The sequence below is a fragment of the Leopardus geoffroyi genome, chromosome A3 (genome assembly GCF_018350155.1).
Source record: "Leopardus geoffroyi isolate Oge1 chromosome A3, O.geoffroyi_Oge1_pat1.0, whole genome shotgun sequence".
Taxonomy (NCBI): Eukaryota; Metazoa; Chordata; class Mammalia; order Carnivora; family Felidae; genus Leopardus; species Leopardus geoffroyi.
In genome coordinates, this window is record NC_059336.1 from 43,419,360 (window position 1) to 43,440,190 (window position 20,831).

At 43.4% G+C, this 20,831-nt stretch overlaps 2 protein-coding genes across 2 annotated transcripts in view; both read left to right on the top strand.

The window, feature by feature from the left end:
• The first annotated feature begins 9,913 nt into the window (after nt 1–9,913).
• LOC123580543 (protein PET117 homolog, mitochondrial) lies at nt 9,914–14,559 on the top strand. Its single transcript, XM_045445401.1, has 2 exons — nt 9,914–10,148; nt 13,400–14,559. The coding sequence occupies exons 1-2, from the start codon at nt 10,053–10,055 to the stop codon at nt 13,547–13,549; spliced, it is 246 nt and encodes an 81-aa protein (XP_045301357.1). The 5' UTR covers nt 9,914–10,052; the 3' UTR covers nt 13,550–14,559.
• The window catches only part of KAT14 (lysine acetyltransferase 14), a 37,190-nt gene continuing 30,222 nt past the window's right edge, over nt 13,864–20,831 (top strand). Inside the window, exons 1-3 of the mRNA XM_045445400.1 lie at nt 13,864–14,122; nt 16,003–16,121; nt 20,412–20,533. Coding sequence (XP_045301356.1) covers nt 13,864–14,122; nt 16,003–16,121; nt 20,412–20,533 — 500 coding nt within the window. The remainder of the gene's footprint in view (nt 14,123–16,002; nt 16,122–20,411; nt 20,534–20,831) is intronic.

Consider the following 20,831-nt stretch of genomic DNA (forward strand, 5'->3'; position numbering starts at 1 on the left):
CATGGAACTTGCATTGGATCCTCGGTCTCCCTCTCTCTCTGCCCCTCCCCTGCTCACACTCTCTCTCTTACTGTCTCTCAAAATTAAACACTAAAAAAAAGAAAAGAATTCCACTTAAAACAGCATCAAAAATAAAAGACTTAGAAATGAATTTAACAAAGGAAGAGAAAGACCTGTACACTAGAAACTCAAAACATTAAGGTGACAATATTAATCCCTATCAAAATCTAAATGGTATTCCTTACGGAAATAGAAACACCAATCCTAACATTCACATGCAATCTCAAGGGACCCCAAATTGCCAAAACAATCTTGAAAAATATCACAAGTTGGAGTTGGAGGACTCAGCTTTGATTTCAAAACTTACTATAAACCTACAGGAATCAAAACAGTGTTGTTCTGTCTGGCATAAGGACAGACACACAGAATAATGGGATTGAACAGAGAGCCCAAAAGTAACCCCTTACATATACGGTCAATAATTTTCAACAAGGGTGTCAAATTCACAACAAATGATGCCAGGGGAAATTGGAGGAAAGGAGAGACTTTTCAATAAATGATGCTGGAGTACCTTGTGGTGCCAGAAAGAAATTAAGTATGAAAAAAAGAAAAACCCACATTGGTGGGGATGTGTTCAGGGTACAGCAGCCAACTGAAAGAGCTCCCAGTGGCCAAAACTGGAATAATTTGAGCCACAATATTGCATTATAACCCAAAGTATAGGGGCGCCTGGGTGGCTCAGTCAGTTAAGCATCCAGCTCTTTTTTTTTTTTTTTAAGATTTTTTAATGTTTACTTATTTTTGAGAGAGAGAGAGAGGGAGAGAAACAGACAGACAGCGAGCGAGCAAGCAAGCATGTGAGCGGGGGAGGGACAGAGAGCTAGGGAGACTGAGGATCCACATTGACAGCAGAGAGCCCTATGTGGGGATCGAACCCACAAACTGTGAGATCGTGACCCGAGCTGAAGTCAGATGTTCAGCCAACTAGGCCACCCGAGCACCTTAGCATCTGGCTCTTGATTTCGGCTCAGGTCATAATCTCACAGTTTGTGAGATCGAGCCCCGAGTCAGGCTCTGCACTGACAGCATGGAGCCTGCTTGGGATTCTCTCTCTCTCTCTCTCTCTCTCTCTCTCTCTCTCTCCCTCCCTCCCTCCCTCCCCTGCTCATGTGCATGAGAGCGCACGCTCTCTCTCAAAATAAATAAACTTAAAAAAAAAATAACCCAAAGTATAAAGTAAGTATGTGTGGGTCCATACTGATACAAATAAATGATTGAATGCATTGCTAAATGGGGGAGAAGAGAAAAATCTCCTATGTAGAATTCCAAATAAAGTAAATAGATCCTCCGCTGAGTGCAGTGATCAATTCCACTGCCAGAGAAAAACCTGTGTTGGACTTACTGACGTGAAGTCTATTGTCTCCAGCATGTCACCTTCTTAAGGGACTTTCAAGGGCAGTTTTGCCTGTGATTTTTGCTCTACATGCTGAGGGTTGACTTTAAAACTTAAACCTGAAGAATATGGGGCCCTATTATATTCACTCCCTGTTAGAGCCCACTACTGGGCCATATGTGAGGCAGGGGTCCATGTTTGCTTTTCAAATAGTCATAGGGCGCTTTATGGGGTGCCCTGTGATGTGATGTTTCCGCAATCATCTGGTGCTGAAATTGGAACATTTACACAAAGGTTGGACAATGGTGCCAATTCAGCTGACACCCTCCACCTTTTTCCTAAACAAACCAGCCCCCTTGCTGCCTCCTCTTTTCATCACAGCCTTGCCCCGGAGAACCTTCTCATTCATTGCCTTAAGTGTCTGCCCTCACCTGTTACATTCATGCCCACCATCTATCCTACTTTAAACCCATCCCTTCCTATTAATATCTCCCAGTAGAGTACTGATGATTAATATTCCCTACAACAGAAGTGACTTGGAAACCCAGCTTTCCCATAATAGCTGCAAAGACTTGGCCCTGATTCAAGTCCACAAAACACAAGCCAAATTACACACTGGTGAAGCCTTTTTTTTTCCCCCCCAAATCCTGCCCTTATATGAGTTAAGGTGGAACAAGTATCATGTGAATACATTGTTCAAACACAGGGAGAGGACTGTACCCCCAACTTAGTTTCCATTTCTTGGTTCTTCTTCAAGTCCCTGATTTCCAACTGTCCTTATTTTTGATGCCTTGTCTTTCTTTAAAAGATGCTGGAGAGAGGGGCACCTGCTCAGTTAAGCATCTGACTTCAATTCAGGTCATGATCTCACGGCTCATGGGTTCAAGCCCCACGTTGGGCTCTATGCTGACAGCTCAGAATCTGGAGCCTGCTTTGGATTCTCTCTCTCTCTCTCTCTCTCTCTCTCTCTCTCCTACTCATGCTCTCTCTCTCTCTCTCTCTCTCTCTCTCTCAAAAAGAAATAAACATTTGAATAAATAAATAAATAAATAAGGCTGGAAAGGAGGGCAGAGGGAAGTATGGGGCTTCATGCCCTAGGAATGTGGAACCAGGGAGAGGTGTTTTATGGTTTTGTTAAATCTTTTTTTTAATGTTTTTATTTGTTTTTGAGAAAGAGAGAGGCAGAGTGAGTGGGGGAGGGGCAGAGAGAGAGAGAGGGAGACACAGAATCTGAAGCAGGCTCCAGGCTCTGAGCTGTTAGCTCAGGGCCTCACACGGGGCTTGAACTCACGAGCTGTGAATTCTGGACCTCAGCCAAAGTCGGACGCTTAACTGACTGAGCCACCCAGAACCCCCAGGGAGAAGTTTTTAAGAAGGTCAGATTCATATTTTTGGTTTAGAAATTTAGCTCAGTCTGGTGGCAGTGGTTGTGTGTCCCAGTGATCTTACATAGGAAGAATCATCACTCAAGCAATCAATTTCAAAGGGACTTCAAGGTTTGAAAACAACTCAGCAAGGGTGGGGTATTCTGAAGCTCAGAGGCCTCCAGTACACCTGAGTTTGAACAGATTTGCTCCTGAGGCTTCCTGTTTTAATGTCACCACCGGCCCCTTCTCCAGCTCCCATCAGAACGGATATTGAAGGGACAGGAGTTGTGAATGGAGCACTATTATCCCTCTGTGGTGAGAGCAGTGGAAAGCAGTGGTCACCCTGGGCATACCTGGGTCAGTCCAAAGCCGAGAGGGCCGGGAGCTCATATGATCTCAGGGTACCAGAACACTAGAAGAAAGGCAGAGACATGAGGTTCAGAAGTTCTGGCCTACAAAGCAAATTGCATTAAACTAGCCACGGTTCCAAACTTTTGTCTCATCCTGATAAACATTAAAAAAAGGGAAATTTGTATAGCTTGCTGGGATCAACTTGAGGGAGCTTGGATAATTCTAAACAGAGCTTCATGGAAGGGTGCCTGGCTAGCTCTGGCTGTACAGCATGAGACTTTTAAATGGAACTTCACGGATAATAATTATTTACATTGTTTTTCTCTGTATTCTTATAAAAATAAAAACAAAACCAAAATATCTATGGTACTCTATAATTATGAGAAGAAAAATACAAACCAAGTTATTGGGGCAGATTTAAATATTGAATCTGTGTAAAATTTCTTGACAACTCTGTGATTTTTTTTTTTTTTAATTTTTTTTTTCAACGTTTTTATTTATTTTTGGGACAGAGAGAGACAGAGCATGAACGGGGGAGGGGCAGAGAGAGAGGGAGACACAGAATCGGAAACAGGCTCCAGGCTCTGAGCCATCAGCCCAGAGCCCGACGCGGGGCTCGAACTCACGGACCGCAAGATCGTGACCTGGCTGAAGTCGGACGCTTAACCCACTGCGCCACCCAGGCGCCCCTCTGTGATTTTTTTTTTTAATGACAATCTAGAGCTCATTTCTCTGTGTCTTTTTTATACCAGGTTTTATGTTTAAAATGTCTGCACATCAGAGCGCATGGCTGGCTCAGTCAGAAGAGCATGTGACTCTTGATCTCAGGGTCTTGAGTTCGAGTCCCACACTGGGTGTAGAGATTACGGAAAAAAAAAAAACAAAACACCAACTTTAAAAAAATTAAAAAAATAAAAAACAAAATGCACATAAATCCCGATCAAGACATTTTAAATGATAATCTCTTCCATTCTTGATAGTTATGCATGGAGAACAAATTTTCTTGGCACAAGAAGCGACGATGATAAAAAGTACAAGCCGTTTTTATCAGTTCATAATTTTATGTAAGATTTTGCATAGAGGTAGGTCTTGGGGCACCTGGGTGGCTCAGCAGGTTAAGCGTCCGACTCTTGATTTCAGCTTAGGTCATAATCTCCCGGTTTAGGAGTTTGAGCCCTGCCTCGCGCTGACACTGTGGAGTCTGCTTGGGATCCTCTGTCTCTCCCTCTCTCTCTGCCTCTCCCCTGCTCTCTCTCTCTCTCTCTCAAAAATACAAAAACAAAAAAACAAAAAAACAAAAAACTTTAAAAAAATCATTAAAAAAGAAAAAGAAAAGTAGGTCTTGCTACAGTAAAATCCGTGTGTCCCTTGTTCATTTTCATGAACACCCAGTACCAGCAACCAGGTCAAGAAACAGAATGATACCAGCATCCGGGAAGCCTCATTCAGGGCTTCTCACATCAAATAGTCCCTCTGCCCTCCCGATAGGGGAACCACCATGCCGACTTCTGGAAGTGTGATGTATACAGACATACTTGCACCTGTGTGTTGGTGCACACGTATGCAGTTCTGCTGGGAAGTGTCTAGGGGTGAAGTTGGTGGGTCACGGAGCTCACACCTGTTCAGCTCCAGCAACTCCAGCTGAAGTGGTTCCAACTCAAGGGGCGCAGGGCTCCAGCTGCTCCGTGTCTTTGTCAACGTGCTGTGGTGTCTGATAAAGCCACAATTTTTTAACACTGATTTATAAATACATAGCAGCCGAAATCATGTTTCAAGGCTCTCATAGCTCTCTTCTTCCATTAACAATGGCAGTGGTGACTTTTTTTTTTTCTGACAATGTGACTGGATTTTGAATCCGAGAGAGGTCGGTCACACGGAGTATTTGGACACAATGAAAGTAATCCAGGGTTTGGGCAAGCTGGGTGAGAGGCCTCACTGCAGCCGCCTGCTAAGAGGTCACCAAAAGGCCCACTCAGTTGCAAAAGAAGAGACATTTCCTAAATAGGCGAAGCCAGGATTCAGGGTCACTCCCCACAGCAGCGGTGACAGGAGCCCTCTCCTCCCTCCAGGGCCGAGGGGTTCCCATCTTAAGGCTCACTGGCTGGGATGCGCCAACACGCATTATAACCAGATGCCTGACTTTGGTGTAGTCATGATACTACTTCATCGTCTCAAACAGAAAGCCAAGGAGGTAGCAGACCTATCACTGTCCTCTTAGTACAGAGGAGGAAACTGAGGCCCCAAAATGTAAGGGATCGTCCTCTGAGTAAAGCCAGAATCCCTGCTTTGCACCTTTTTGCTGCTGCAGAGCCTCGTTCACAGAGGCCATCTTCTGAGAACAATATCCTGCTGGAGAGCTGCGAGCCTTCCCTATCAAAGGGAGGCACGGAAGACCCAAAAACAGAATTCCAAAGGTGAGTGTTATTCCCTCAGAACCTACTGAGGCTTCCTGTGGGCTTCTCTGCTCTCTTCTGTTTCTCTCTCTCTTCCCTTTCCCATCAGGTGCCGAGTCCTGTCTTCCTCACTCCTTCCTCTTTTCCCTCTCTTGCCTACTCTCCTCCCATTTTTACTTATTTTTATTTTTCAAAAGTTTATTTATTTTTGAGAGAGAGAGAGAGAGAGAGTGCAAACAGGGAGGTGCAGAGAGAGAGGGAGACAGAATCCGAAGCAGGCTCCAGGCTGAGTAGTGAGCACAGAGCCCGACACAGGGCTCGAACTCACAGTCCAGAGTTCGAGATCTCAGATCATGATCTGAGCCAAAGTTGGCCGCTTAACTGACTGAGCCACCCAAGTGCCTCTCTCCTCCCATTTTTAAAAAGTGTCTATTTGTTTATTTTGAAGGAGAGAGAGTGTGTGTGCACGAAAGGGGAGGGGCAGAGAGAGAGGAGAGAGAAAATCCAAAAGCCAAAAGCCAAGCAGGTTCCGAGCTACCAGCGCAGAGCCCCACGTGGGGCTCCATCTCATGTGAGATCACAACCTGAGCCAAAATCAAGAGTCGGACACTTAACCGACTGAGCCACCCAGGCACCCCTCGTCCAATTTTTTAAGTAGCTAAATACAGGATGAGAAGATTCTAGATACACACATTCTCCTTGTGTCTATAAGAAGATATCCATTCTCTGTTTTAAACTTTAAACCAGGCAAATTTAATCTTTTATGTCTTTGAATAGAAAACTAAAAACCAATTAGGTTGCTCTGTAACTTTCTGGCTGTGGGTAAGTTATGTAACACGGTGCCTCACTTTCCTCACCTGTAAAATGGGGACACGGACAGCACCTATTTTGTTGGGTCACTGTGAAGATGAAATGGGTTGATAGATATAAATAGCTTTTGCCCCCCACTTTCTTTTACAGCTTTATTGAAATAATTAATATACCATAAAACTTACCCTTTTAAAGAGCCCACTTCAGTGGGTTTTAGTAGAGTCAGAATTGTACACCCGTCACCATGATCTAATTCTAGAACATTTTCATTATCCCCCAAAAGAAACCCATTAGCAGTCACTCCCCATCTCCCAAACTCCCGAGCCCTTGGCAAACAGTAATCTACTTTCTGCCTCTATGGATTGGCCTATTCTGGACACTTTGTATAAATGGAATCATACAATACCTGGTCTTTTGTGACTAGCTTCTTTACTTAGCATAATGTTTGTAAGGTTTCAGGTTTCGTCCACGTTGTAGTATGTATCACTACTTCTTTTCTTTTCCTTGAGCATGGGTATATGTGTGCGTATAATTTATTTTTTCTTCTTGGTGCTTTGAAATTTTTTCCTATAATTTCTTTTTTTCCTAACTTTATGGAGGCATAATTCACTAATAAAAATTGTTTCTAAGGGTGCCGGGGTGGCTCAGTTGGTTAAGCGTCGGACTCTTGATTTGGGCTCAGCTCATGACCTCACAGTTGTGAGGTCAAGCCCCAAGGCTCCTTGCTGGGTGTGGAACCTGCTTAAGACTCTCTCCCTCTGCCTCTGTCTCCCTCAAGCGTGCACGTGTTCTTTCTCTCTCATAATAACAATAACAATAATAATAGTTTCTATTTAAGGTGTACAATGTGATGATTTGATATACCTATACCCTGTGAGATCATTACTACAATCTAGCTAATTAACACATCCATCACTTCACATAGTTACCTTTTTGGTGTGTGGTGAGAACACTGAAGATCTACTCCCTTAGTGAATTTCAAGTGTACAACACAGTATTATTAACTAGCGTCACCACACTGTACTTTACACCCCCGGAACTCATTTGTCTGGTAACTGAAATGGTCAATGGGTATACGAAAAGGTGCTCGACGCCACTGATCATCAGTGAAGTAAATTTGTGAAAACACAAATTACAACCACAAAGAGGTACCATCTCACACCTGCTAGAATGGCTATCCTCAAAAAGACAAGAAGTAACAAGTGTTGGCAAGGATGTGGAGAAAAGGGAAGCACATTAATGTGCTAAGTGTTTGCCAATATTAATTTTAAGCCTTCTACCTTGTAGTAAGAGCTCTGCCTCGACTTACCTCTGTGATTATTAAAGGAGCCCCTCTTACTCAGAGTCTCCAGTGGTTAAGCAGGACTCTTCCATTAAGCTGGCATAAGTAATGATTTACCATTGAGAAAAAGGGAGTGAGGAATTCAAAACCAATCGGCACCTAGTTCCTGGAGGAAAGTTGCTGGGACTTTCTGACCCAGAGAAGCGGGTCTTCAATCTTCTGTATTAGGTGATACTGACTCTGCAGCAATAAATGCACACTCACACTTCACTTTGGGGAACAGTTCCTTGCTGTCTTACCTTGGGCTGCTAGAACAAAAATATCATAGACTGCATGGCTTAAATGGCAGATATGTGTCTGTCAGTTCTGGAGGCTGGGAAGTCTGAGATTAGGGTACCAGCCTGGTTGGGTTCTAGTGAGGGCCCTCTTCCTGGTTTGCAGATAGCTGTCTTCTTGCTGTGTCCTGACATGGTGGAGAGCGAGCTGTAGTCTCTTGTTCTTAAGAGGACACTAATCCAGCCTGGGGGCTTGACCCTAATGAGCCTATCTAAACCTAACTACCTCCCAAAGGCCCCATCTCCTATACCACCCCACCAGGGGGTTAGGATTTCAACATAAGAGTGTTAGGGGGGACACAAACATGCGAACCATAGCAATTGCTACTTGTCAACTGTCTCCCTGTCTTTTTTTAAGTAATGTTTATTTATTTATTTTTGAGAAAGTGGGGGAGGGGAGAGAGAGGGAGAGAGAGAATCCCAAGCAGGTTCCACCCTGTCAGCGCAGAGCCCGATGCAGGGCTCCATCTCACGTGAGATCATGACCTGAGCTGAAATCAAGAGTTGAACGCTCGCTCAACAGACTGAGCCACATAGACATCCCTTGTCTTTTGTATTGTGATTATTGGCTAGAGGAGTCTACACTCATTCCCTCCCATCCCAGTCATTTATGTGACAATAATCACACAAAACACCCTGTTGGGGGTCATAAATATTTAAACAGATAATCCACTTTTAAATTTGACACCGTTAACACATAAAGGATGTTTTGAAAGGAGAACAAAAGTATATTTCAAGAAGACAAGTTGAAAATTGGTTACAATAGTGAAAGGCCATCTAACTCTGACAAATTCTAAGGACATGTAGCTTTGCTGAAGGCTCACTGACTTACAGAGAAAAATATCTGGAGTCCACCACAAGTAAAAAAGCAGTCTAATATTGTTTGTTCTTTTCTGAATCACCTGGGTGGCTCAGTCGATTAAGCGTCCGACTTCAGCTCAGGTCATGAAGTAAAAAAGCGGTCTAATACTGTTTTTTCTTTTCTATTACAAAAGAATACAAATACACCTTGAATTGAAGTGCTTCTAACTCCACAGTCTATTAGGGGAAGAACTCAGTTTCCCAATTCAGTGATATATCCTCCTCTGGCTGAGAAAAATGCCATGGACAAAATGTGGTTTGAAAAAAGTATTCAACTTTTTTTTATTACATTTCTTACAAGCAATAATCATCTCATGCCATTTACACTAAGTAACAAACTGGAATAGCAAAGCACTACAGAAATGAATATTGGAGAAGCCCTTGGGTGGTGCTAACCAAGACCTGGTCCTAATCAGTACTGGCCATAGTTGTTTCCACAGGAAGAAGCTTGCTCTCTGTGAATTCCAGTGGGAAAGCATGACTTAATGGGAATACCTTTCCATTGCCTATTCTATTAGATACTTTACACTTTCCGGAAAGCCAAATTTCTTTCTGCCACAAGGAAAAGTGAAAATGATGCCTTGCATAATGCCTTACATTCATTCATTCATTCATTCATTCATTCACTCATTTCCCTGGTAATGTGGGAATCAGGAATCCTGTCTTATTGGTGCAGGAACTGAGGCTCCAAAGGTTTATAAAGGCGATCTCTTAGTAATTACACGGGAAGCAAGTTGACCAGCGCTTTTCTTACCAAGAGGCAACGAAGAGGCATCGCTACCCAGTTAGCATGCCCTTTAGCCAGAAGGCTTTTCGGTTTTAAGAAAAATCAGAGCCTGACCAGCCAGCCCACAGTATTTAGATGAAAACAGGTGACCGTGTCTACAACATTTAATTATGGATCTACAAGCAAAAACTCCATCTTCTGGTGGCACCTACCGCGCAAAGGGCCAAAGAGGCTGCGATTACTAAGGCTGGTATTGAGCAAAGGACCCGGGTCAGCAGAACGCTCAGAGGGGACAGATTATGTGTGTGTGCGGGGTCGGGAAGAAGAGGCAACCGCAGCCACACTTCAGCAGTGCAGGGACGCCGCTCCGCGCTCGGCTCTCGATTGCTAGCGCCTGGCGCGGCGGGCGGCGCAGCGGCTGCAGGGGCTCTGCGCTCGAGCGGTCGAGCCTGACCCGCAGCCTCCGAGTCGCGTTCGGTTGCGGCCCTGGGGCCCGGGGCGGGTAGGCGGAGGCCGCGGCGGCCGGCGCGGGGATGTCGAGGAGCTCGAAGGTGGTGCTGGGCCTGTCGGTGGTGCTGACGGCGGCCACTGTGGCCGGCGTGCATCTGAAGCAGCGGCAGGACCGGCAGGTCGGTGTCACGTGACCTCCTCTTCCGGGGCCCGCGAGGGCGACCTAAGGCCCAGTGGCCTCTCTCCGCGTGGTTCTCCGTTGCTCCTCGTCTCGCCCTCTTTCGTCGGCTCCGCGGCGGCGCGATCTTGCGTCCCACCCATTCCTCGATCACCCCGGTCACGCGACTGCGGCTCCCACGCCGTCCGCCCGGCCCGGGCGCCGCAGCCCCCGCGGCCGCGTGCACCGGGAGGCCCCGGCGACCCCGTCCTGCCGGCGCGGGGGAGCCCCTGCCCTCCGCGCCGCAGCCTCCTGGCTCCAGCTAAGGCAGGCCTGCAGGGTGGTGGGCGGCCCGGTTCCCAGGTCACCTCCAACCTACAGTGACACGGACTTTTCAGCGTGTCCCTTGGGCCGCTGCAAAGTAGAGGCGGGAAAGGGTTTTCGTGGGGGTGCACTCAGCAAGTTGTCGGCCTCTCCCCAACCCCAGGCCCAAGGTTGAGGCTCAACCCTAATGTATCTCATTTCCAGTGTTAATGAGATTTTATCCTAGGGTTAAGGAGGCTGCCCCGAATCCACTTTCTCTGCCTTTAGCCAAGGTAATTTAGTGGATGCTTTTTGTTTATTTGTTTGTTTGTTTGTTTGTTTCTTTTAAGAAACAGTATGCTGTGGAAACAAGATTCTGGGAATTAGAGATACCAGCCTCCAATTTTTCTTTTTTCTGTACCTGTATTTCTAGAAATATCTGTAACTTACTGATCGGTTGACCGACCGCCTGTTCCGTGTGTGTCAGTTCATATTGTTTTTACTCTAGTTGGCAAATGTTTAGTGATTGGTCTGTGTGTGCCAGGCACCACTCTAGGCGCTTTGGGAAACAAAGATAGGAAGGACGGGCGTTCCTGAGTTTGTAACTGCTTCACACCGGTGCTGAAAGTTGAGAGCAGGCAACTAGGTCAGTGCGTGCGTTAGGGTTGGGCTTAGTTTTGCCAAGGGTGGAAGTAATGAACTGGATGAATCAATAGTAAATGGCCTTTTGTCGTACTGGGCTGTGCAGTGTGCTTGGTACACAGAGATGAAGCAGAAGAGGTCTTGTCCTGGTTCACAGTCTGGAAATCGGGAAGGTGTGATGGTATAAGAATTTGGGGGAGGGGCTATTGGGATGAGTAATGAGGGCATGGAAGAGGTTAGAGATTGGGGAACAAAGTATGGGTTCTGAGGGCGGAGCTTTTGGAATAGAGGCAGGCAAGTTTCTCTTCTAAGAAGTGAAAGGAAAAGAGGGTGATCAGAAGAAATTTGAGGTGGAGTAGAGGATGGTCAGATGTAGTTCTGAGGTCAGTGGAGGCAGATCTTTTCAGACTATGGGGTAGGGATGGATGAGAGCTTGGTTCTGAACTAACTCAGCATCTTTCGTTTTTACAATGTCACCTACTCCAGACCTCTTAAATCAGAATCTCTTGAATATGGGGAATCTTGATCACGTATGTGTTAAAAGCCACCCAGGGGATTCTAACATGCAGCTGGGGTTGAGTATCTCTGTACTAGAGGGTGGAAAAACAAAGATTTAGGTATTTGGAAATTAGATGAAGAAAAGATTGACCGGAATAACCTGTGTTTATTTTGCATCCAGTCATTCAGTGGACTTTTTTTTTTTACACTAGGAAGAAGACAAATGATTGACACATTGGGTATGTTGGAAGGTTCAAGGAAGCAAGAAATAAAATAATGACTGTTGTTTTCTAGCATTTCTTGACTGTTTACCACATGCCAGGCACTGACATTAATCCTCACAGGAACCCAGCAAAACGAGTTGTATTACATGAGTAATGGTGAAGAGGTCTTGGTGGTTAGTAAGGGAGGTGATTAGTAAGGTAGCTAAGTGCAAGTCGCAGGCAGTCTGCAACTTGAAGGAAGGTAGCACTACAGTGATGGCAGGAGAGCAAGCTCCTAAGCCATATGCTGAAGTCTGAGGAAGGAAGATCAGGTATGGAAGATCCCAGAGGCAGGTATGGAAAGAATGATTCCAGTGGATGGTGTGGGCTTTGGGGGTGGGGTGGGATGTGTGCATGGGTGTGTCATGATACAGGAAGTACAGGACCCAAAGGACTGGGGAGGGAGGAGCCAAATGTCTCTGGAGATCTGGCTAAGGAGCAGGGTCCAAAAAAGATGGTTTTCAATTGTGTTATCTGTTCTAGGACTCTTAAACTTCCCATTTCCCCCCATAATAGTGAGTGAAACTCTAGGCCTGGAGGAGATCTGGCAAGTAGGTACTTGGTGAGTTTCTTTAAATAGGCATAATAGGGACACCTCAGTAGCTCAGTCGGTTGAGCGTCTGACTCTTGATCTCAGCTCAGGTCTTGATCTCAGGGTTGTGAGTTTAAGTGCATTGTTGGGCTCTGTGCTGGGCATAGTGCCCGCTTAAAAATAATAATGATAGTAGTAAAATAAAATAGACCTAATGATTACCAACAAACAAAACCCCAGGCCCTGGGCCCCACCCCCATTAATTCTACCTCACAAGGCTGCTGTTAAAAAAAAATTAGTATTTGGGGACCTAAAAACTAGAAAATGGCAATTATTAGTAATGACTGGACTTAGGCTTTAAAAAGTCTCATCTTAGGTGCCAAGTCCGTGTTCTGGAATTTTCGACCTGTCTTTAGTGCTTCTCAAAGTAACTACCACCTTTCTTTTTTCCTCCGGTAGTAGCATTGTATTTTTCTTGTCTCTCTCAGTCATGTAATTGATTAGTAATTCTGTACAATTTTTACTTCTTCTTATGCACTAGAAGAAGCTAAGATCTTTATTTTCTTGATCCTGATAGTTTGTTTAAATTTCAGGAATCTTTTTTTTCTTTGATATTTATTATTCAGCTAGGATCATTGCTAATAGGAAAGTAGTTTGTAAAGTTACTGTAGTAATTCTCACCAGATCTTTTAAAGCATTGTATATCAATTAAACTTTTAAAATTCACCTCAGGAACAGTTTTTTTTTTCTTTTCTTTTTTTAATTTCCCATGAAGCTTCTATACTGAATGTTCAGGAATTTCTTAAAATATGGTTAAGAAGTCATTTTAAGTAATAACACTGGTGGAGCACACGACCAAATTAATCTGATAGCTTGTTACATTTTACATTTATGCAGAAAGTTGAAATAGTAATTAGGTATTTGGAGTCTCAAAGTTTTCAGTGTATTTTGGTAGTACTGTTACTCAGATTGAATGGCACAAGGAAGGGAACCACCTGTTTGGGTGTTACTGAAATCTGTTTCTTGCGTTTTTAGAGGCTTCACGATGGAGTGATCAGAGACATTGAGAGGCAGAATCGGAAAAAAGAAAACATTCGTCTCTTGGGAGAACAGATTATTTTGACTGAGCAACTTGAAGCAGAAAGAGAGAAGATGTTATTGGCAAAAGGATCTCAAAAAACATGACTTGAAATGGATGCCAAATATTGATGGGACAGTGTTGAGTGTGGGTGTGTGAGTGTGGATGGAGAATAGCTTTGTGAGGTGTTCACCCTTTTTTTGGTCACTGTCCTTTCAAACTTGACCAAAGACAAGGACAGTGGATCACATATTCTAAATGATTGCTTAAAAGTCCCTTCTATCTGAGTAAAGAAGTGGGCAGACACTCTCGTGAAGAGTTTCTGTCTGTCTGTGTGATCCTGGTAGAAGCCCCTTGAAGCCTGGTGTCCAGAGCTTAGGATTATTCGTGAAAAGCACTTGAGAGCCTGGGAGAGGAAGGGATGGATAGTAACATCCACCTGAGTAGTTTGATAAGCCGGCATGATGATGAAGCCACGAGAACATCTACCTCAGAAGGGCTGGAGGAGGGAGAGGTGGAGGGGGAGACTCTCCTGATCGTTGAATCGGAGGACCAGGCATCAGTGGACTTATCTCATGATCAGAGTGGGGATTCCCTCAACAGTGACGAAGGAGATGTGTCCTGGATGGAAGAGCAGCTGTCCTACTTCTGTGACAAGTGCCAAAAATGGATACCGGCCAGTAAGGAGCTTCTCAATTCCTTTGATTTGTCAGTTCCAATGTGAAGGTTTGTTTTTCTCACCTGTGAACGAAACATGAATGTACAATGGACCTAAATAAAAAGATAATTATTATATTTATGATTAGTTTAGTTGGTTAATGACAGATTTATATAAAACGTAGACACATTTGTGCTAATAAAAATTACTGTCAACCTCTCACATTGTTAAGTTAACATTTTGGACGGCAACCCAATAAAAGAAAGTTGGAAATCCTGTGTTATTTAAAGAATTAGCCACATTGTTTAACAAGATCATGTTGTGGATTTAGGGCCCAATACTAGGCCCAGTATAGAATGAAAGTTCAAGTTACTCTATTAATATTTAACTTCCGTGGAAAACTGCTGTTGTATGCTGAAGTAAGTCAGAATTAGCAGATTAAAAATATTTTATGCTTTTTTTCTGGGACCATTCTTGTTTTCTGCATGCTGGCCTCCTAGATCTGCTGGCGACAGATATATATACACATGCTGCCCCGATACCTCACTCTTTCAGCTAATCTTTTCATCTGCCAGTGTCCTGGCTCTCAAGGAGCATGCTTTGGCAGCCATCACCAGTCTTACCAAAATGGGATTTTCCCATTCGGCAGAGACTAGGAAAGACATTGGTACCAGAGGAATTCTTTGTGTAATACTTTGTAACTAGGTCAGAGAAATTTCAGCTGAAACGGGTCAGTTTCTGGTATGTGGAAGTGTTTTTAAGATGGATTTAACTATTCAGATTAATAGTTACTATTAATAAATTAATAGTAACAGTTTCATAGGAAACAATCTAGAACTTTCTATGCATTAGCTAGAGTTTGCTTCTGAGCTCTTTCTGCTTAGTGATTTAGGGCCCTGCCTGAGAAATCTCTGGCGTTCCACCTTGTTCTCTAAGGATACATTTTAAACTGTCCATCACGATAGGGTCCCTGCTAACTTCCTCAGTGTCTCTCCTCAGTATCCTGTCCCCACACAACCAGAACTTTGCAGTTAGGGTGAGCTTTTAATTCTCCACAAAAAAATTATTATACCAAGGTCTCTGCACATTTTAATTTCCTCTCTGGAATATGTGTCTCTGTAGCCTCCGTGGGCTCCCGCCATTCACATAGGCACCCCTCTTCCCCTGGCCAATTCTAGTCATCCTTCAGGTCCCCTGTCAATGCCACTTTTTCTAGCTCTCCCATCTTCCTTGTATGGGTTGGGCCTCCCTTTTATGTACCCTTGCATTGCCCTGTGGCACACACCACGTTCCATTCCAGTGGTTGTCCTGTCTCTCAGAGCATTGGCATCACCTGGGGAACATTAGAAAATGGAGAGACCCAGACCCCCCTTTTAGAGATTGGTTCATTCTGTGTGAGTAGGCCCAGGCATCTTTTAAAAAAACAAAACCACTCCATGGGTGATTCCGATGTACAGTGAGGATGGAGAACCGTTGTGCTATTATGATTACCTAGTTCCTTGTACGTCACCCTCAGAACTTATAAAATGCCGAGAGCAGACTATCTTGGGCGCTGTGTTCCGGTTCCTAGGCCAGTGCCTGGCACGCAGTGGGAACTCAGATATTTCTTGAAAGAGTGTGTGGAGACCCATAGGAGTCAGGAATGTTAACAGTTGGAAAATCCAGTGAGAGCAATGAAAACGTGATTTCCCAGCATCTTTCTCCTAAAAGCTAGGAAGCATACACTTAACAGGCATACGCTTTTCTTCTGTGCTTTTCTTCTGTTTTCCCTATTCCCGTCCTGCTATCATGGGTTAGCTGAAAAGGAGGAAGAACACATGGGAAGCGTGGAAAATCTGGTTGATACACTGATAAATGCTGCTCTAGATAAACCTATGATGTGCTTTTTTGTTTTTCTCCTAGGTCAGCTGAGGGAACAGCTCAGTTACCTTAAGGGTGATAATTTTTTTAGATTCACTTGTTCCGATTGCTCAGAAGATGGCAAGGAGCAGTATGAAAGGCTGAAACTGACATGGCAGCAAGTGAGTAAAAAGCTCTTCCCCTAGAATTTGCAGGGTCAATCCCCCAAGGAATTCATTGGAATGAATATTCAGAGAACAGGGAGCTTACACATAGGCTTTTGAGCTGTTTTGAGGGTCACTCCTTACTTCACAATGAAAATGATAAATATAGGGAGAAAGGAGTTCTTTGTGAAAATACTCCCTGCTAATGTGGTGAATTAGGTTTGAGATTCTCGAAAACCTCACACACACAATTTCACATGGATATGATGCCAGACTCTGATTTTAATTGAATTCCCAATGAGGTTCATATTTTTCTTTCTGGCAGCCGTTTTTAGCACAATGTAAAGGTGACCACGTTGGAAATAGTTTGGGAAAGTATAATGTGGCTCATTGCAGAAGCCAACGTGATCTGGCTTTTCCGCGTTTGAACACGGATATGTTTGAATATTGTTGGGGGGATGAATATCTACGTCCACCTTTTAGCCGTCTCTAGTACCAGCCCCCTCCTCCAAGCCAACTGTAGCCTGAACAATAGCTTTTTACTGATTGCCAGCTTGTCTTAATTTTTTTGGTTTGTTTTTATGTTACTAACTAGGTCTATTGCAAGGTACCAGTGGCCATAGTCTGAATTCTAAAAATGAACGAATTACACATTACTTTGAGTTTTTATGTTTATTCATTTAACAAATATTGAGTGCCCATGAAGAACCAGGTGTCATTCTAGGCCTGGAGACTGCTGTGATGAGGAAGACAGCTAGGCAGCTGACATTTTAGACATTTTAAACAATAAGCAGACAAATAAACAAGTTAATTACCCATAGCACTTTTTTGCTATGAAAGAAATAAACAGGGTAAATGAGAAAGAGTTTGGATGAAATGATCTGCGCCACTAAGGTATTCCTTATAAACTGCAGTTGCTTTAGCAGCTTGGACTATTAATTATCAGTGCTTTATTTTTATTTATTTATTTATTTTTTTTGTTAAATTTTTTTTAACGTTTATTTATTTTTGAGAGAGAGAGCATGAACGGGGGAGGGTCACAGAGAGAGGGAGACACGGAATCTGAAACAGGCTCCAGGCTCTGAGCTGTCAGCACAGAGCCCGACGCGGGGCTCGAACCCACAGACCGTGAGATCATGACCTGAGCCGAAGTCGGACGCTTAACCGACCGAGCCACCCAGGCGCCCCTATCAGTGCTTTACTAGGAGATGTGCTAATGAAATCTGTCAGTGGTGAATTTAGGGAGCCTTTTTTGACTTGGCTGAGAGTATGCAAGTAGAAAATGAAGGGACGTTTGTACTGAGGATATAGTCTTATGCGTATTGTAATTGGGATGTTTTTCTCAACGTGTACCTGGGATATTGTGTCTAGGCAAGGTCAGATTAATATAATAGATTATTCTCATGTGTACACCCATCAGCAGATTTGCATTTGATCTGTAAGCGTCTCAAAAAGCTGTAAAGTGGAAGAAGAGCAAATATACGTAATTTATTGGCAAGAATATGAGTTTTTGCGGAGGTTCTTTTGAAGAGAACAACTGGCTTTTGGTTATATTGCTCAGAAGATACAATATTGGCTCAGTTTGCACGTTTAATTAGGCTGACATCACTTGAAAATTATGTTTTCACTTCCAGAAGATGGATTGATGGTAGATAATACCTTGGTACGATGAAGTGATAGATCAGACACGTCTGGTTCTTGGTAAACTACTGACCAGTACTTCTAGTTGCCTCTAAGAAACCCAGCCTCAGGGTGCCTGGGTGGCTCAGTCGGTTGAGTGTCTGACTCTTGATTTTGGCTCAGGTCTTGATCCCCAGGTCATGGGATTGAGCACTTCGTCGAGCTCCTCACTGAATGCAGAGCCTGCTTAAGATTCTCTCTCTCTCTCTCTCTCTCTCTCTCTCTCTCTCTCTTTCTGTCCCTCTCCCTCTCCCTCCCTCTCCCCCCTTTCCTCACTTGTACCTGCTCTCTCCCTCTCTCTCAAATAAATAAAATGAAAAGAATTTAAAATAAAAAATTAAAAATAAAAAATCCAGCATCTCAAGAAAGAGCTAAATCAGATGGTGTTTTATAGATTCTATTGATGTCACCAAATAATATATTGGAATGTGGAGTTTCTGTCTTTTTAAATCTTAAACTTTATATTTGTTGATTTACCAAAGTAATAAGTAGAAATGCCTGTTTCACCACAAAATACCAACAGTACAGAGGGTCTGGTCTCCTGACCTTTCTTCCATGCTCTTTTTTGTGTTCTCTTCTTGTAGTGACTTGCGAACAGCAGTTTGAAATGCGGGAGAAACCATCATGTGTTTGGGAAGGATAGGGTAGTGGTTATATTCTCATCCTGGATGCTTATTCTTACATGGCAGGTGTAGCACGTACTGTGATCTGTGCTCATTATTTTTCTAGGTGTTTTTCAGCAGGTACTTGTGAAGTGCCTACTGTGGCTGAGCCAGCCCCGAGCTGGGCCCTGGGGATACTCTGTCACTGATAAGCTCTTGTGAGAGTGAAAAACTGAACTGGGATTCATTTTTTTTTAAGATTCCAGATTCCAGGGGAGGGGGAAAACCATGTCCTTCATAGATTTTGCAGTTTGCTTAATAAATATTAAGTGTTATGGAAAAAGTTATTTTCAAGTAAATGTGTGAATTTTAGCTTTTTAAAGTGGTGAAATAATTCAGACATGCAAAAAAAGTACCAGAAATAAAGTAGCAGACAGTGTCTCTACTGCTGAGATTAACAGTGAATATGTGTGTCTGAAGTACTTGAGGGGTCTGGGAGTAGGCAAAAGAAGCTGATTTCAGATTTTCCTTAAAGTATTTCTTGAACAATAGCTTTTAAAATTGAGGTAAAATATACATAACATGAAAGTTTACTATTTTAACCACCTTTAAGCATATAATTCAGCGGCATTCGGTACATTCACATTGTTTTGCAACCATCATCACTGTCCATCTCCAAACATATTTATCTTGCCAAACTGAAACTCCATATCCGTTGAATAGTAAGTCCTCATGGACAATAAGTTTTTAAGGAAGCTGTTGGTTAGTTGATGTAGACCTGTTGCAACAGTGAGTGGAAGGACTTGACAAATCCGTCGATGGGATGAATTGTTTGGTGGGGTTTCTGCAGGTTTCACAAGTGTAAGGAGCGGGGAGCTTGGTTAGTGGAAGTGTCGGTATTACTGGGTCCTTTGAGTTGGAGGTTTTCCCTTGGACCATTGAGGGTCTCGCGCTGTGAGCACGGGGGTTGGGGAGCCTGAACTGCAGTTTACTAGCCTCCTTACACTTTCAGGATGTTCCTTCTGGAAAGAATAATTAAGTTAGATTCCTTACATAGATTCTCTGTCCCTTTTTCAATTTCAGTGGCCCCAAATCAATCATTATTTTCATTAGGTTGAAAATGTAGTTTCAAATAGCTTGTATTGTTTTGTTTATTTACATGAAATTACATCATGACAAAATTGCATATATATAGATGCAAATAGAAATGCCTCAAAGGATAGTCATTGAACATGTTAAAAGTGATTGTTTCTTGATGGCAGATCTAGAGTGATTTTTACTTCCTTCTTTGCTTTTCTATTATGGAAGTCTTTTACAGTGAGCACATGTTACTTATATTTCTGGAAAACACTTCCCAATTCCGGGCTATGAATTAATCACCTGTAGACGAGCAAGGCTGGATCAGATGAGGAGTTTCCACTTGGAGCTCTGAGAGTAATGCTAATTTCATCAGAAGAAAGGTTTCTGCAGCTAAAAATGGCTAAACACCGAGTAGATGGTGACCAACATTATTTTCAGCTTTGAAATTCTGAGAGTCTCTGTTTTTGCTCTCTAAAGAGCTTAGGAAAGTATATAGATAGGCAGGGGTGACTTTCAAAATAAAGGTTAGCACCATCATTCAGAAAACGTGGGCTGCAGCAGATACCTGGATGCCTGACAGCCAGTAGTTGTCACTATATCTAGTGCCGCGTTGTATAAGATGGAAGGACACGGAGCGGGGGGGGGGGGGCAGCGGAACAGGTTGCTTGCATAGGACAGTCGTTGTTTATCATAATCAGTTCAGCCACACATTAGCCCTGCATGTGCAACGTGTAAGGAACAACGGCAGATAAGTGGATTAGTGATATTCATCTAATGGAAGCAAAACAGAAAATAAAATTCTATACTGAGAGTATTCCAAGATATCACCCTTTCCCCCTCTGTTTCCCACCATTCCTACTCAGAATAGAAAACAAACTTTTTCCCCCTGAAGGTTAACATCCCTAATCGTGCTTGCCTCCCAGCCCTTGTTGCGTTTGTGTTCCAGGTCGTCATGCTGGCAATGTATAACTTGTCTCTGGAAGGAAGTGGACGGCAAGGTTATTTCCGATGGAAAGAAGATATCTGTGCTTTTATTGAGAAACATTGGACCTTTTTACTGGGGAATAGGTAATGTGATTTTTGGAAATCTTACACTTGCACGAAGAGGTGAAGAACAAAGTACACGAGATTTGAGATAGCCTAATGCAGCCCTTTAGGAATTAGAGTACCTGTGGCAATTACAAAGAATTTTTTAATTCAGAAAATGTTACTTTTTTAAGTTAAAACATGTGTTTGTAGAAAACCAAAGTGGAAGTATGTACTGTTTTTTGGATTTTTTTTAATGTTTATTTGTTTTGAGAGCGAGCGCAAGCAGGAGGGGCAGAGACAGAGAATCCTAAGTAGGCTCTGTGCTGCCAGCACAGAG